This window comes from Eurypyga helias, unplaced genomic scaffold (genome assembly GCF_000690775.1).
Source record: "Eurypyga helias isolate BGI_N326 unplaced genomic scaffold, ASM69077v1 scaffold42558, whole genome shotgun sequence".
Lineage (NCBI taxonomy): Eukaryota > Metazoa > Chordata > Aves > Eurypygiformes > Eurypygidae > Eurypyga > Eurypyga helias.
The window spans coordinates 14,933-31,403 of record NW_010268372.1 but is presented as its reverse complement, the minus strand read 5'-3'; the positions used below and the strand labels follow the sequence as shown (position 1 = coordinate 31,403).

The following is a 16,471-nucleotide window of genomic DNA, read 5'->3' as shown; positions in this document are numbered from 1 at the left end:
GAAAGCTTCCGAAGTTGAAATCCCATCTGAGCTATTTCAAAGGAAAGTTACTGACAGGAGCTGAGATGTTTAGGTGTGAATTACCTCCAAGATCTGAGGCACATTTTTCAGCACTATGGATTCATTGTCAAAGAAGGGTCGCATCTAACCCGAGAAAAAAAGAGTACAGGACCACCAACATGTGGGCAAGTTTTGAGAAGAAAAACGGTGCCCCAAATTCCTGAACGACATGAGGGCTACATCATTAATCACAATAAAAGGTTGTGGCATTTGACAGCACCATGAAGCTGTTATTAACTGTCATTCTGATCAACAGGGAGGGGAGGAGAAATTTTTTTAATCTTTTCTTGAGTAAAACACTTTTGTATGATTCAAATACCTTTGTAACAACTGCTGACCTATGAAAATTCTGATTAGGCTACCCAAGAGACGTCCATGTAATATTTCTAAAGTCATGAGTTATATCCACTTCTAAATCTTTTGAAACAACTAGATTTGACCGAAGACGGTGACTGTTTCTGGTATTGGCCTAGTTTAATCAACATGAAATTAGAAACCCAGGACAGACACCCTGATGAAAGGCAGACAAACATGATAGGAAATACCAGAAAGCACTGTGATACTTGCCATATGCAGAAGTTCAACAGTTTTCAGAAAATCCCCATATTTATTAAAGAAAAAACTCTAGACACACTGCAATAGTTTTACAGAAGTAAGTTGCTCAGAATGAAGGAGATGCAATTTCCGTACAGTCATTATTAGGGCTGCATCATCAATCTTTCCACAGTTTAATCGGTTAGGATGTTAATCACTATGGTCAAAAAATGGCATTTCCCTTAGCAGAGAACATGCTCACTCCTCTTCTGCATTTCTTGCTACTTCATATTTCATGACCTGAGCTTTCTGAACCGACTGAACCATTTTTAACCTTCTGCTACAGTTATTCTGGATATGTTGGTTTCTATGAACCTGTGTCCCTAGGAGTGACAAGGATTTAACAAAAATCTCAGTTCCTTCTCACATCCTTTTTGTATTTTTATCTACCCAAAACTGAAGGTGCCATGTTTTGTGTATTCTGAAACTCCGAAAGAGTTTCTGAACAATTGGTTTGTGTTTTAAGAAATGGCAGGAGATGTTGGTTTTGTGATTTGTTTCAAGTTCTGCTCTAAGCAGAAGCTAGTCAACAAGTGAGAAATAGATCTTTGAAGAGAAAGAAACTCAGCGTATGAATTGGCATTTTTTAGAAAACAAAAAATGTAGAGAGGTAATTTTCAGAAGGTAAATCAGGTAATAGGTTTATAAATTGCATCTGTGAGGGACTTTCATATGTAAATTCTTTAGTGCTTCCAGAAATAATTTGATAAAAGAATTCAAAGGAAATGTGATGCATTTGTGCAACGTGTTGGATAAATGAAAGGCCCATATGGATGAACTATATTATGTGGTGCTTAACCAATGCTAGCATGGTCTGGAGTGGGGAAGCTATCTTTCAGCACTGTCCTATAGTATTCAAAATAGCAGAGAAGAGAATAATAGCAAAAAATACCTTGAAAAGTGTATATTATTAGCTATTACTTCTGTACTCATTTTGTTATAAGAGATAATCTGTATAAAGAAGGTTAACCATAAAAGGTTATAAACATTTTTATGGTTTGTACCTACTGTTGATTTGCCTTCGTTGCAATGTGTGAGTTTCTATTCCCAGAACTATGCTGGCACTTTGCAATTGCTCTTGAAAACACCTAAAAGTAATCCTAGTTATTTTCTCTAAGAATCTATACATCAAGCGGCATCTGTGAAATGTTTGTATGCTTTGGGCATGTTAATACATCCAAAGGCTGGAAACTTGGTCCGTAATGGGCTAACAACTACTGAAATAAAATTTGGTATGGCATGAAATCAAGCACACTTGGAATACTCTCCCTAACAACGAACTCATGCAAGATGGTAACATCGGTGCGTGCTTAACTGTAATTCATAGCTCAAATTATTTCAGGCTAGAATTTGCTTTTATTTATTTTACTTCAGAACCAGTAAAATAAGGTCCATATGGAAAACGAAGTTGCATAGACCAAATTATGTTCTTAAGCTACCATTGTGCAAGACTGACACCACCCCCCCAGACTAGAAGAATCTTCTAAAGTCATCTTACAATTATATTTGCAATAAACAATTATAAAAACATGTAGTAATGAAAAGAGAGTGAAAAAAAAAGTCTTTTGTGTAGTTATAAAAGTGTGGGTGCTTTCATTAGTCCATATCGAAATAAAAAAAAATTTCCAAGAATTTTAGTCCACACAATGGGTGCCTAGAATTTGTTCATCTATGATACAGTACATTCTGCACATATTGGACAGAAAACCAGAAAATAAAATAGAAGATACTAAACAGAAGAACTGCAAGGAAAAATATGAAGGAACTGTGGAATATGACATTATAAATTTGTAATTATTCATCGTCCATTAACTGTGGATAGGTATTTCTGTAATAAAACACTGCAGAATCTCACAAGATATTGGAGTTTCTTCTGAGTTACAAGACAGTAAACAAGAATTACTTAATTTGATTTTGACTGTAAATCCCATGCCAGGTCACTTCTTCCTGATTTACTTCCTGATTCACTGCAGTAGTAATTTTTTTTAAATATCAGACTCTCACTCCAACAAACCAAATCACGATGAGCCTTGACCAAATATTGTTATCATTTTCATGCTACAGCATGAAGTTGAGCTCTTCAGACCTAATTTGTATGTTGCCTATAGATTTATATGCATAAGTGAATTTGGAGAATTTTCATTTAATCATAATCTTTCTAGACTCTTTTAGCATTTTATAGCAGTTGAAAAACTTTGTCCTCAAAATTTTCAGTCTGTCTTTTGTTCAGTTCTTGTTTGAAACAAGTGTTCTTTTCAAGGTAAATAAAGTCTGACAGGTCTCTAGGAGGACTGCATTTTACTGGACAAGGTGGAGAATAGTGATCCTGTAATTATTTCTCTCAAAATCAGGCTATGAGCAAGAGAGTCACGCAGGTGACTCTCCATGTGTGCCCATGTTGAAAGGACTGCGTCATACTCCATTTGACAAGCTGGCCTCACGATTTCATGTCGTTTCTCACCAGGCTGTAGCATAACCGAGGCATATAGCTGTTGATCCTTACGAGGATAAGTGGGTTTTATGCAACACAAACAGCAAGCTATTGACTGCATCTACTGTACACTGTTCTGCTTTGTCACTCAAGGTGTCTGCAGGGGGAACAGGCTTGCCAGGCTTTGAATGCCAAGTACCAGCAGTAAAACACCCTCAGATAGGTTGTGTGTTTCAGAAGTTAACTGATAATCTAGTATAGGAAAAAAACGAGTCTTGGAGGGAATATTCATGGTCTGATATTCAAGCATTTGAGATCAGTGAATTTTATGGTACAGACAACATCAAAGCTTCTTTTCACAAGAGTGCAAGGGTAAATTAAGTTCTGGTATACAAAGGATCAACAGATTTGGTTTAATTCTTGTGGCTTGCCATTACAGCTAATGCTTTTACTGTACACTCTGCAAAATGATGCACTCTGTAGGAATAGTCTAAAATTGGCATATACAACTGGATTGCTCCCAAAAGAATGGAGGATCTGCTTAGTAAGGGCAACCAGTTCTTACAGAATTGATGGATTTCAATTAAAAGTTATTTTTACCTATCTCTGGTAGCCTGTGTGAGATCTCTAATGCAGACTCCAAATTAAGGAGATTTTCAGAGGCATATCTTTAAATCTTTTTGATAATGTTCCTGTAAAATCTCTTCATTACATCCATAATTATGGGCTAATGTATGTTCATTCTATGTATAATAATTACTTTCATTTGTAAAGTATGCCTTTCAAAAACCAATAAATTTTAGAACTGCAAGTAATAGCACAGTGCATACATTCTAGAAGTGATGGGTACTGTAGTTCAGTAAATGAAAAAATTATGTATTCTCATGGTTAATAAGAAAGTCCTTAACCATAAAGGTGAGACCACCTCCAGGTGGTTTTGATTCTAGTGAATTCTTAAGTGAGTAACACGTCAGAAGCAAAACATGGTCTCTTACTGAAATAGTAATTCCTAACAGCAAAAAGTCTGTGCTAGTTGAAAAGAACAGAAGATAATCATCAAAAATTACAGCAATTAAAAAATCAGATGAAGGAACAAAGATTAAATCAGCTAACTAGAAAATTAGGAATAGGGACTGAGAAACATATAGGTGTTTCACTATATTAAAAAAAGAGTAAGGATATACCGGTCAACAAAATAGGTATTGACAAGTGCAAGAAGTAATAAATAAATCTAAAAAGTGAAAAAAATGGATAGCAATGAATAAAAATTAGAAGATAGAAGGTACATAGAAGTGGTAAGGAATAACAAAAGTCAAATGGTGAAGCATACAAGAACTGAATAAAGTTTAAGGAAATTTTATTTTTAAATATATCAGAAGCAAAAGAACCTCCAAACCAGTGTTGTTTTAATTTTCCAGAAATAATAGAATAGTTAATCGCAGTGGAACTGCAGTATAGTAAATGGCTATTTCACTTAATGTTCCTTTTTGGAAAAGAAATCTAAATTAAATTTTCAGAGCACACAAAGATGATAAATCATCTTCCTATTTATAGCTATTTTAAATAGCAAGTTTAAATCAGAAAGTTTGGAAGCACCAAAGACTTTTACAAGAGCTGGACAGGGAACATGTTAGACTGTTCTGTTGATTTTAGCAAGTCTCTGAACACTGGAGAAGTTCCAGAAGATAGAAAGAAAACCCACACAGTGACAATAGTCTGAAAGGGTAAGCAGTTTTGCCCTAATAATTTCACCTATTTGCTAAGGTTTTATTTAGTGTAAAACAGCTGATACAGGATCTAAATTAATTAACTAGCAGTGTATTTAATGGTGGATAACATAAGCTGTTGGAAAAAAGAGCTTGCCAAAATGCTGCAGTATTTTTTTTTCTGGCCACCACTTCTGTTAAAAGTAGTATAGTCAGGATTCTACAAGACACATAATGTGATACTGCACATTTAAAAAGAGTAAAAATTATTTATATTTAAGAGATTAAAAATATACATGATGCATAATACATAGGTTTAAAACGGGCTAATTACGAGGTCAAAATGTAGACATCTATAAAAAATCAGATATATACTTAGAAGCTGAGAAATTTTACATATGCTTATAGCACATACAAGAAATGAGCCTGGTTTCTAATCAGACCTACAATTTGCTTCTTGGCCTTAATATGACCTAAAGCTTTTGTCAAAGACTTGGAAGAAAATACCAGCACGTTCTTATGAACACTGCACCTGGAGAAACGTTGGAGAAAGAGAAAGTGGTGACGAGGTCTGGTCTGGATTGCATGCTAAACCAGCAGAGCCAGTGGTAAATGGTGCAATAAAGAGAACCGAACCAGCCTCGTATCTGTCCTTGGGCCACCAGCTCTGAAGAAGAAATGCAGCAGCTCTGAAAGCAGGTTGGGCGTCACACAACAACAAACACATTACATGACAGTGAAGCTACAAGTCTTAGTCAGGCTTAATGTATAAAGAGAGGGGAACTGATCTGGCACCCACAGGTACACATTTTCCTGTGCATTTGGCACTGATACTGCTCCTACATGATTGGTGTGTCCAGTTTGGGTGCTTAAAGCTCATAAAATGGGAGAGGGTTTATCAGAAAATGTGTTTTACACAGAGTGATGCTAGAAGCTCACTTCATTTATCAAAAGGGATTAACAGATAAGGCTACATGGGTAGAGAGAAAGGCATTAGACAACTAGAGTGCTCTTCATACTAGCAATAAAATCTGTGATGCAACCAAATGCCTATTAATTGAAGGCAGAGGAGCGCGGATAGCAAACACGGGCAATTTTTTAATGGCAATGGGTAATTAAAACCACTTGCCCTAAATTTAAGTGGATTTTCTGTCACTGGAAACTTTGAAAGCAAAATTGATTGTGTTCATAAAAATTATTGTCGAGTTGACAGCAACTGCTGGATTTGAAGGACTCATGGAAGTCCCACAGACTCAGCTAAGCAAAGGGTCAGGCTGGGGAACCACAACTGCCTCTGATCACCTTACATTGTATTAGTCTCATTTAAACATGAAGTTGTTAGTGAAGGTCTTTTAAAGGACAGTAGAGGGAATTTAATCACAGAAGTGAGGGCTGCTAGTGGACAGAGTAATTTTATTTCTTTATTATTATTTATCAGGGAGAACAAGAAACATGCCACAAACAGAGATAACGTTTCAGTGGAGAGAAGCAAGTTAAGAACAGAAAAATTACTGGAACGAAGAAGTACCTCAGAACAAGTTTAAAACACAAATTAGATCATCTGAAAATAAAGAAGGATCCAAGAAGGGATGGCCAGCATCCCAGAATCCTGAAAGACAAGGCAGACACTATTAAAAAAACATAGCTGCAAGAATTTTTAACTCCTCACTGACACTAAGAGAGGTATCTGCTAAGGAGCAGAAAGAAGGTAGTATTACATAGGTGCTTAATAAAACATATGGGGCGAAAAAAGCCACAAATATCTAAATTTTCTGATCAGAAAGAAATTTAGATAAGTAAGTTGTACACTAGAATAAATAAGGTGGGAAGAGGACAATATTAACAAACCTGATTAGTCCTAGTACAAGGGTTTAAAAGGCTAAACGGAGTAGTATATTGAACAACGAAAAGTATATTGAATGCACTTGATTTGAAAAAGCAAATACAGCATACAAATACTAATAGTATCAATAGACTATCAAACAGAATTAAAACAGTTTGACAGCTTCCAGTCAAGATGAGAAAATAATGGAAAATGGATTTTGGCTGCTCAGAAATAAGAGGAGGAACAACACAGGGAAGACAAGGCATGAGCTTAATCTTATTTACATTTTATCAGCTAGACAGAATAGGCAGTAATATGAGTAATAACTGACCACCACTGAATGTAAAAGAATAATGATGCCGGTTTGAGAAAACAGAGAGTGAACGTATGACAACTGCTAATATCATGCATGCAAAATATGAAAACTATTGATAACTCAATTAAAACAAAAGGATGATATGTTCTCAGGTGTACTGGTCCGCTACAAGACACTGGTCACGACAGGAATATGTTTCAATGGCAGTGGCAATAGGATCTTTCAAAGCATCACTCGGAGATGGCAGCAACTAAATGAGTGAAAAAACCCACTATGAACTGGGGAGACCTGCAGTGCAATGGGCTGCAGCACGCAGAGATACCCATGCTGGTTTCAAAGAGCAGTATCGTGACTCCAACCAAATAACAAACTGGGGCTAAATGAACTTGCCCCCGTATGACTTTTTCCTAAAGCAGTTAATTAATTAGTACAAATGAGCTCTCCCTTTCCCTCCCTGAAAAGTCACTCTGCAAAACACAAACCCATACACATTAAAAAAAGAATTAAAAACCCGTACTATTTTCCTGTCGTAGGATTCCCCGCTGCTGTACGTTGTAGCCAGAGTGGATGCACATTCTTCTAGATACCATGGCTTCTTCCCGCTTTCAGCTGTGCTGCTTATGGAGATAGTGTAGATACTATTGGTGTAGCCATCACAGGAGCAGTGGTCTCGACTTCTTCCACCATTTCCAGATGCCCAAACAAAGACTGAACCTAAGCCTCTTCGGCCCTGTTTGAAACAGTACAAAAGATATTAATTCTTCCTTTCTCCCTCACCTGTTTAACAAATGTAACTTTCCCCCAAAAAAGATATCTGCTGAGAGAAAGACAATAAAAGAAGCTAGTTCACTGAGAAGAATCTGAAATGAAAACAGGATTTAGCAGAGTTCAGAATCAAGCATCAGAAAAATTCAGAAAATGAGTGGTATGAAAACAGCTTTAGAAACAACTTCTACGGAGTGTCTGTTTGTTGCTCTGCATTATGCTGTCCAGACGTACCAAGAAAGAGGTGCTGAGGACTCAGAGGAAGCATTAAAACATCGTATTGGGTTGGAAAATGAAAAGAAATAGCATACTTGAAACTCAAACCCTTTGTAACGCACAATGCCTTTCATTTATTAGGGCACTCTCAGCTGTTTCTTCTTGGGTTGCCTGGTGGCTCTAGGTATTGTTTGGATAGCGTTATATACTGTGAACCAGAGCATCATTGTGTCACAGAGACTATAAATCACAGAATCACCGAACACCTGAGGTGGGAAGGGACCTCAGGACATCTAGTCCAACCCATCTAGTCCATTGAAGTCACTGAAGTCCATGCACAAGACAGTATATAAATCAAAGTTTCTTATAAATCTATTACAATGAAGAGTAGTTTAGCATGGTGTTGTAAATATATGACTAGTTGGGCAAGTTACTTAGGCATATGCATAATTTCAAATGAGGACTTAAAAATAGGTAACCTCACCTTAACATTTTCTTAATACACTTAAGTTATATAGTGTTCAAATGAATCAAAACATTTTCAATGGTGCTAGCACTCTTTATATAGACACTGATATGAAAGTGAAGACAATCAGTAACAGGTATTGCTGATAATCGGGAATCGAGAATTACCAATATATAAGTAATTGAGTTTATTCCTGATTTATATTTACATATTTCATGCCACTGAATGAAATTCAGATTCATGCAACTGTATGATCTGCATTAATTATCAGCACTCACTATTTGGAAGCACTTTACCACTGCAATAAAAAGGTTCACCAGGGGACTAAACTTGACTTTGATTAAGCTAAATTGTTTCACCTTTTCTAACATGAAACTCTCCCAAAGCATAGGACACCCCTCTCAGTTATAATTATGCTAATAGTCTCATTTATACCTCATTTGCTTGCAACGCATCATGTAGTATCTACCTGTTTTTTGGGTAGGTCCACCCCTATGTATGAGAAATTAATGTTATAAGGCATAAACCACCACTTTCTCTACATGAATTAATTGCTTGGTCATGGGGGGGAGTTTGGTTTGGGGTTGGTTTTTTTGGTGGGGTTTTGTTTTTTTTTCTAATTTTTTTTTAAGAAAAACAGTGCTATTATGTACCACAAACAACATAAAGACAGCTGTTGGACATCTAGCAGCTCAACCTTAAACAATTAGCAATTCAAAGATTCATTTAAACCAGATGCTCACAGGGGTTTCACTAGGGCTTTTGATGCAAGGCATAACAGAACCTACATCAGTGTAAGACAAAAAACCCTAACAGTTCACAAGCCAGGCTTGAGTTCTCAAACATTCATGAATTTCATTTTGGGAGTTTAATAAAAGTATACTACCTGGAGAGACTCTTCTCTCCAGCAAAATAAGTTAAATATCAAATTCTCCTGGCTAATGTTTACATAAGGTTATGTCTCTAAAATGCAACTTCTCATTAAAAAAACATTTCAAGCAGAGAAAAAAATCCCAGGGTGCCAAGCTAAATGTATTATGAAATCCACATTCTCCAGACAAGATCAGTCTGACCAGCCGAGAAGTGTAACTATTTCAACTTCTTTTGCTTCCTTTAGTTGATTTTAGCTACTACACCAAGAAAAAGATGCAAAATAGGGACAATTTTTGTTGTTTTAAGATAACCTTTACGAAGTGTTACAGCTCTCCTTCCCCACATTATGAACTTTTGCCAAATTAAAACCCCTTTCCCGTTTGGGGCTCTTGTTCTGCCTTCTGTTCTCAGTCAGCAGGGTCTGAGCCTCCCAAAGCCAGTGGGATGTGTTTTGCCACTTCTTGGGGCTGGGACCGGTTTATGAACCACTTCTCTTTCATTCCACCATCTAGTCATCTCCCTTTCTTTACTTCTTACCCCTCCATTCTGAAAACATCTGATGAGATAGAAGAAAGGAAGGGTAAATGGAAAGATCATTTCACCTACTCATTATACCAGCAGGTCAGGGAAACAAAAATTAGAACCCTCTGTATGTTTGTGGGGAATGGGATGGAGAACGATGCTAAAAATATGCTGGTTCTCTACTTTATAATGTGCTTCTGCTTGATTTTTTCCACTTTTGTTTTGGTTTCCTCCCATTATCTCTTGCAATTAGATCATGCTTCCAAGCAGCATCCAAGCAGAGTATGAAAGCATACTTGCTTTCATATTCTGTCACCTCAGTGGTCATTTTTGGCTTCTCTGTCATTTCTGACATCTGTTTCAAAGTTATGTACAGATTCCTGTCTGGTCTTATATTGCCCTTAAAAAACAACTACTGTCTCCTACATACACACATCCCTCAACAATGTTAATAAATCTATGGGCAGGTAGAATACACAGAAAAAACCCGTATCATACAGAGTCTCTTCTACCTCCACAACATGTCACAATATTCCATCAAAACCTGCTTTTTGTGCATTTTCACAAGTATCTGCTATCTCAAGAACCTTAAATTTTTCTTCTTCACATGTGTTTCCTGAAATCACAGTATTACGTAACTATGTTTGGCCAAATTGATAGCCCATGGGAAATTGAGACTAACCCACCAATACAACTAAGATAGAAGAAATGAGAATTAACAGTAATCAAGTTACAGAACTTAGGAGGAAAAAAAAAAAGGCAACTAACCATTTTAATATTTTGTCTGAAAGTTTATCTTCCACTTTCTACCAAAAAAAAAAAAAAAGTTTTGTAAAATAAATTCTGAAAAACATATGGAAATACCCTATCAGTCCACCTGTCATTCTTTTGCTGTCATCATCAGCCGGTTTTCTCTGCAAACAGCAGTATAACATGATTTGTCCCACTCATGCAAAGAAATCCTTTTCACAGCAGGGTAGGACTGTATTTTGTGTACATTTTGCAGGAGCAACCCTTGAATTATTAGTGTCTCTGCACAGAGAATGTGTCTATATTTCTTTAGATGCATACTTACGCTGCTGTACTAATAATGAAAAATGAGATGCAGAAACAGATACGTGAATATATTTTTGCGCAAAAAATGTAGTCCTGATGAAAATACGCCAATGAATCTTAGAAATTCTGCAATGCAGTATTAAAAAAATAAATGCCAATTTATATTTTAATAGTAAAGACAGGGCTCTAAAAATAACAGCCATTTGCAGCCAAATTTACCTTTCCATGCTAAGTTTTTGTCAACAAATAATAACAAATATTTCTTCAAAACTAATGTCTTCTGCGACAATATAAGAAATCGACATCTCTGTTATTGTAATGAAAAAATAACTACAAGGTGCACTGACTAATGGAAAAGAGTATTTTCTAATACGTACAAAGAAAGAATTCCCATTCCTTTAACACACTGCAATATTGCACATTTTACAACTCAGCATTTCACAGAAAACAACAGCCTTATCTTCAGTCTAGAAAACATGCTAAAGATCTTGTTCCTAGAAGCTATTTGGCAAAACAAATGCCAGCTTTAAAAAAAAAACAAACCACCCCAAAACTAAATTCAACCTGACTAAAATAATGTGTCAAGTAAATAAGTTCTGCTTCACATTTACTGCCTATTGTTAAACTACCATTTGGTTTCCTCTTTCTCCCTGTTTCCAAACACCCTGCTTTAATTCAACAGACCCACTCATGCTCAGGAAATTATAAACTTGCTAGTAACTATACCAAAGAAGTAATTAGAGCAACAGCATCAGCTGTCCTACTGTATGTGAATGCCATTCCCAATTGGTCTCCGTTAAATACATACAGTTAAATAACATTTGGACCATGTTACAAGGTTAAGATAAACACACATTCAAGGCGCTCTGTAGTTTTTACTGTTTGTCTAAATCTATCATCTGTCATCTTCCAGATGTCCAAGGGTGTCAAGATGAAAAGTGAAGCCTTGAGTTGCCAACAAAGCCATGTGTCCTTTATTACTCAAAAGCAAAGGTGCATTTACAAAACATATGGGTACAACTTGAGCAAAACTAGAAGAGTTAGTGACCTACAGCAGAGGCATAGACCAGGGTGGAATGGGCATGCAGCAAAATACACGCAGGACTTGTCCCAGTGTGCTAAAAACGCATCACCTCCCTCTAGGCACCACGTTGTTCCTGCTTTTCCATTTGCAGTGACAGCTACTGACTCCCTCTTAAAAACTCTGCAAGGCATCCGTAACTGCACTTGTGCTTGTCAGTGCACGTGTCAGACCACTGTGAAATGTTCTCTTTTTGTTTTGTCTCCTTTCTTGAACTGTATAAACTATCAGATAATTAATTAAAAAAAAAAAAAAAAATCACGTGTTCCACTCTGGAAAAGAAAAAGTGCTTTCACTGACTATGAAGCCTTGCTATTGACCTAGTCACAGTTTAATTTTCTAGAACATTCCCTGGGCAAAGCCAGTGTGTTCAACACACAGCTGACCTTGAAGGAGAGAGACTCAGGTCATCGATGGGAAGGACCCAAGGCAGAAATTGCACCTGTAAAAGCAGGGCACAGGAATCTTGGGGCACTCCCACTTTTTTTCTGCTAGTGCCTCCTTTTCCTTGGTCAGCAAGTTGCAGGCAGGGTAAGTGCTCCTTTTTTTCCAGTTCAACAGCACGGAAGGGTTAGTCTGCCAAGAACCAGAGCCAGTATGAACATGTTCGTAATGACATCTGCAGAATTTCCTAACACTATTAAAAGAACATCCCCCACTCCAAGTGCGTGCGTTTGTGTATGTGTGTGTGTATACCTATAAACCACATCTTTATGAGTGAATGCCTTAGTGGTACTGGCAGGAACCATTACAAGGTAGAGGCTTTCACACACTCATCTAAGGACAACCAGCAGCCCCACATACTTTCATGTTGTTTCCAGCACACTTCCATCTAATAAAAACAGTTTCCATCTATGAGGTGCAGTTTGAGCCAGTGGAGGAAGATTTACCCACACTGTTTTACAAAGTTTAGACTGTATATTCATTCACTGCTTTACAAGTCCAGCTGCCTCAATCCAGCCTGTGAATCCTGATGATTTCTTGCCCAGGAATCGAATGCCCCAGTAACCCTCCCTGCCTATGGGATGAGTCACTGTGTCTATGGAAGTTATCAGGTTTACCAAGGAATACAATGTGAAGGAGCAGGAAAAGGAGAGGACAGAACCACTGACCTGGAATAATTAGAGATACAGGGGTTGCAGCCAGGGCAGGTAATTTGGCATCAGTATGCTAGAAATCCCACACCCACGAGAAGAAAACAGATAGTAAAAACATAAAATGGAGAGAGATGGAGGGTCACACGTGGAGCCTAAACATTTAATTTCTTCTATTCTCAGTACCGTTCTAAAATTACTTAATGCTTCCAAGAACAAAAACTACTGCCGGGAAGTGAAATGGATACTGATGTGGAAGCTGGAAAAAGTAGCCCATGGTATGACTTCTTCCTTAAAAACTAGTTCTTAGGGAGGAAATGTTCATAACTGAATGTGCAGAACACAGGTCGGCACTCTGTAGACCTAAAAACCTGCTATGCAGGCATGATTTTGAGCACAGTGTTGTGCAACCACCACAGGGCCAGGCATGGAGGGTCACAGCATCCTGAGAGATGCACCTGTGAAAGCAGCCTCCCCCCGCTTCCAGCTTCCACTGATTTCTGTGCACCCTGGGAGCTGGATGTCACTGCCCTGTGCAGAGGTACAGAACTGCCAATCTGCTGACTGGCAGCATTTTGCTTTTGAGAAGCAGCATCCCCCAGCTCCTGCCAAGTTTGTACCGGTTCACTTAACCTCTAATCTGGGAATGAAAAATAAATACCACCCTCAGAAAAGTCTTCTGTAGACTGCATAACATTCTCACTTGAAAGTAGGCATCTCTCCAAAACAGATAATGGTAAGCTAGGAGTCCAGGCAAGCAATTCTGAAGTGCTATCAGAAGACAGTCAGAGATTATTTTTTAATTAAAACAGCCCCTGTGGGTATTAAAAGCAAAAATTAATAAACAAATGGAGAAATTTCTGAGGCCATTAATTCTGTTGAGGTATCCATGCTTTCAGAAAACTCACATTTGTGCATCAATTCATTAAGAATGTGCACCTATGATATCTATGAAGAAATGAGTAATAAGCCTAACAGGTGTACATAAATAATGACAAACACATGTTTGAGGGAATGTCTAAAATTAAGTGCCATGCTTTTATATAAGCAGTCATGTGTTTACTCTTAGGAAAACTAGGAAGTCAAGAAAATATTCCTTAATGCTGGCACAGGCATATACACGATAACATGTACAACGGAAAATTCTGTCACTACTTACAAAAAGCAACAATTACCTTACATTGTTGAAAAGGCAAGTTGTTGTTAATAAAGTTAAACTTTCTGGCTACTTCTGAACCAGCTCTTTAATTAAGACAAGGAAAGACAAAATAATTAATAACAACAAAAAGAAGGAAAAATTTATTTTAACAGCTCATAGGATATGATACCTTTAAAATACAGAAGTGTGAAAATATTTTAATGTGTGCATAACAAAATCACTTATTGAATAACCACAAGCACCCATGCATTAACACAATAATTACTGGGATATACCAGTGGAACGTTTCAACATGCATGCTTGCATGTGGTGTATTTTTTATTTTACTCTTCACTAGAACAACAGCTTAAACAGCTCCAAGATATTCCCCACAGAGCTATAATTAGTACTTAAAGTGCAACCAAAAGAAGTGCTGGCTGAAACCTGAAATCTGAACCTGTGGAATGCTGGAATGAATTTCTCATTTTCCTAAATAACACAGAGCCAGCTACAAGGCCGCATGAATCACAGCTCAGGTTCAGGCTATCTCTCCGTATTATCATTAGTACTGTTGTGTTGCTGATAACTGTTACTGGGATAAAGCAAGCTGTACTTTGTAAACACCTGTGATAAAACAAGTGCTGGGTTTTCCACAATTTCTGTTGCACAAAGAGTCTCTAGTTAATGATAGGTGAAACTGTGCAGCATGCAAAGCCTAAGTAAACGCTCAGTGCTCAAGAAAGATAGATACCCGTGTTAGGACTGGATATGGGACTTCACCTGTAAGCACCCATTCATTCTATGGGGTGGGTTCATGCGGTTCTTGTTGCCTTTATACTACCGTCTGATTCAACCCTCTAGAGAGGAGTCCACCAGACCCACACAGTTTTTTCACTGCTTACATAAGACTCCTCCTTATGTAAAACTTCATGTTTTGAGATGTCTGTCAAACTTCCGACGCTCATCAAAGAACCTCACATTTTCTGCAAGTTTAGCTCTTTTCACTAGATGAGTAGGAAAATAAGGCTGCTCTGTTTCTACTTCTGCAGGCTGAGGACTGCAGTAATCACTCTATGCCGTGTCTCCCATAGCATTCATTGAGGAGGAAACAATGCACATAGGCTGTGTGCAAAATCATTGCCCTCACAGCTTTATGCCTTAAACTTATGCTAAACTCCACGCAGAGAAAACTCTTGATGCCAAACTTCCAGCAATTAGCCTTTCAGAAATCTATTTTTTCCCACAACACACATAAATACATAGATTCTGCTATTGTTCAAGTACATGAGTGAAATGAATTTGTGATCTGCCCATGCAAAGTAACCAGATTCGTGTTTCAAAAATACACTCTCTGAAATGTATATGCTTAAGTGTATGGAAAGAGACGCATTTGCCAAAGTGATTTTTAGTACTGGGTTTCCAAATTAAGGCTTGCCCCACAACAAGAATAGTGTAGGTTTTTTAATGTTCAAATGTATCACCTGTTTCAGACTACGCACCCAAAACCAGAGGCCAGTTTTGAGAACAAGTCCAAAAGCAGTAATACTATTCTGGCTTGTTAACAACAGTTTCCATGTATGTGTGAGATGGGATGAGGTAACTAAACAGCTTTGGTTTCTAGTACACTTTGTGACATTGCAAGGAAACTGGACATTTTGAGGTATATTTTCCTGTAACTCTCATTCCAAATTTTCCTGCCATTTAGGATTTGTGTATTCCACTGAATGTATTGTAAGAACATTTCTGGTATATTATTTCCTTTTCTCCATATTTTTTTTTTTTATTTTGTACTGCACATTGATTGTGAAAAGGCTCAGTTGTCAGAGAAAGCAGAGGAGAGAAATTTCAAGGTTAGCTTTGTTTACACATTTCCAAAAGAAAATAAAGTGCCTAGCATCAAAGTTCATCCAGGTATCACTGAGCCTAAACTGCATTTCACTTACTGGAAGGCAATATCCCTAATTCTACTTTGGCTGAATGCTGAAAGTTGCTAACTATGTGCAAATGGTAGAGCAAAGAATTATTATTAGCTTAATGATGTGTTAAGGTTGTCACCTAACCTGATTTTTGCTGGGCAATCTCAGACTGCAGAAAACTAAATTATATCAAGAATAAATCACATTTGCAAAGCCATTAAGGCATCCTAAGATACGTGTATCAGCCAAAAGCAAGGTAATAAGACTTAGAAATGAAGCTTGTTGGTAAGACATACACAAGGACGGACAAACTCTTGGAAAGCGGTGACTCTGAAAGGGAGTTTAGGGTCATGGCAAATAACCAACTGGCAATGAGCTGCCCTAAAATTTAGTCTGCTCCTTGGATCAGTAA

At 37.4% G+C, this 16,471-nt stretch overlaps 1 protein-coding gene across 1 annotated transcript in view; it reads right to left on the bottom strand.

Moving 5' to 3' along the window:
• Positions 1-16,471, bottom strand: part of LOC104514155 (proprotein convertase subtilisin/kexin type 5-like) — a gene marked incomplete at its 3' end in the record, with an annotated part of 43,736 nt that overhangs the window by 14,239 nt on the left and 13,026 nt on the right. Inside the window, exon 4 of the mRNA XM_010157725.1 lies at positions 7,450-7,662. Coding sequence (XP_010156027.1) covers positions 7,450-7,662 — 213 coding nt within the window. The remainder of the gene's footprint in view (positions 1-7,449; positions 7,663-16,471) is intronic.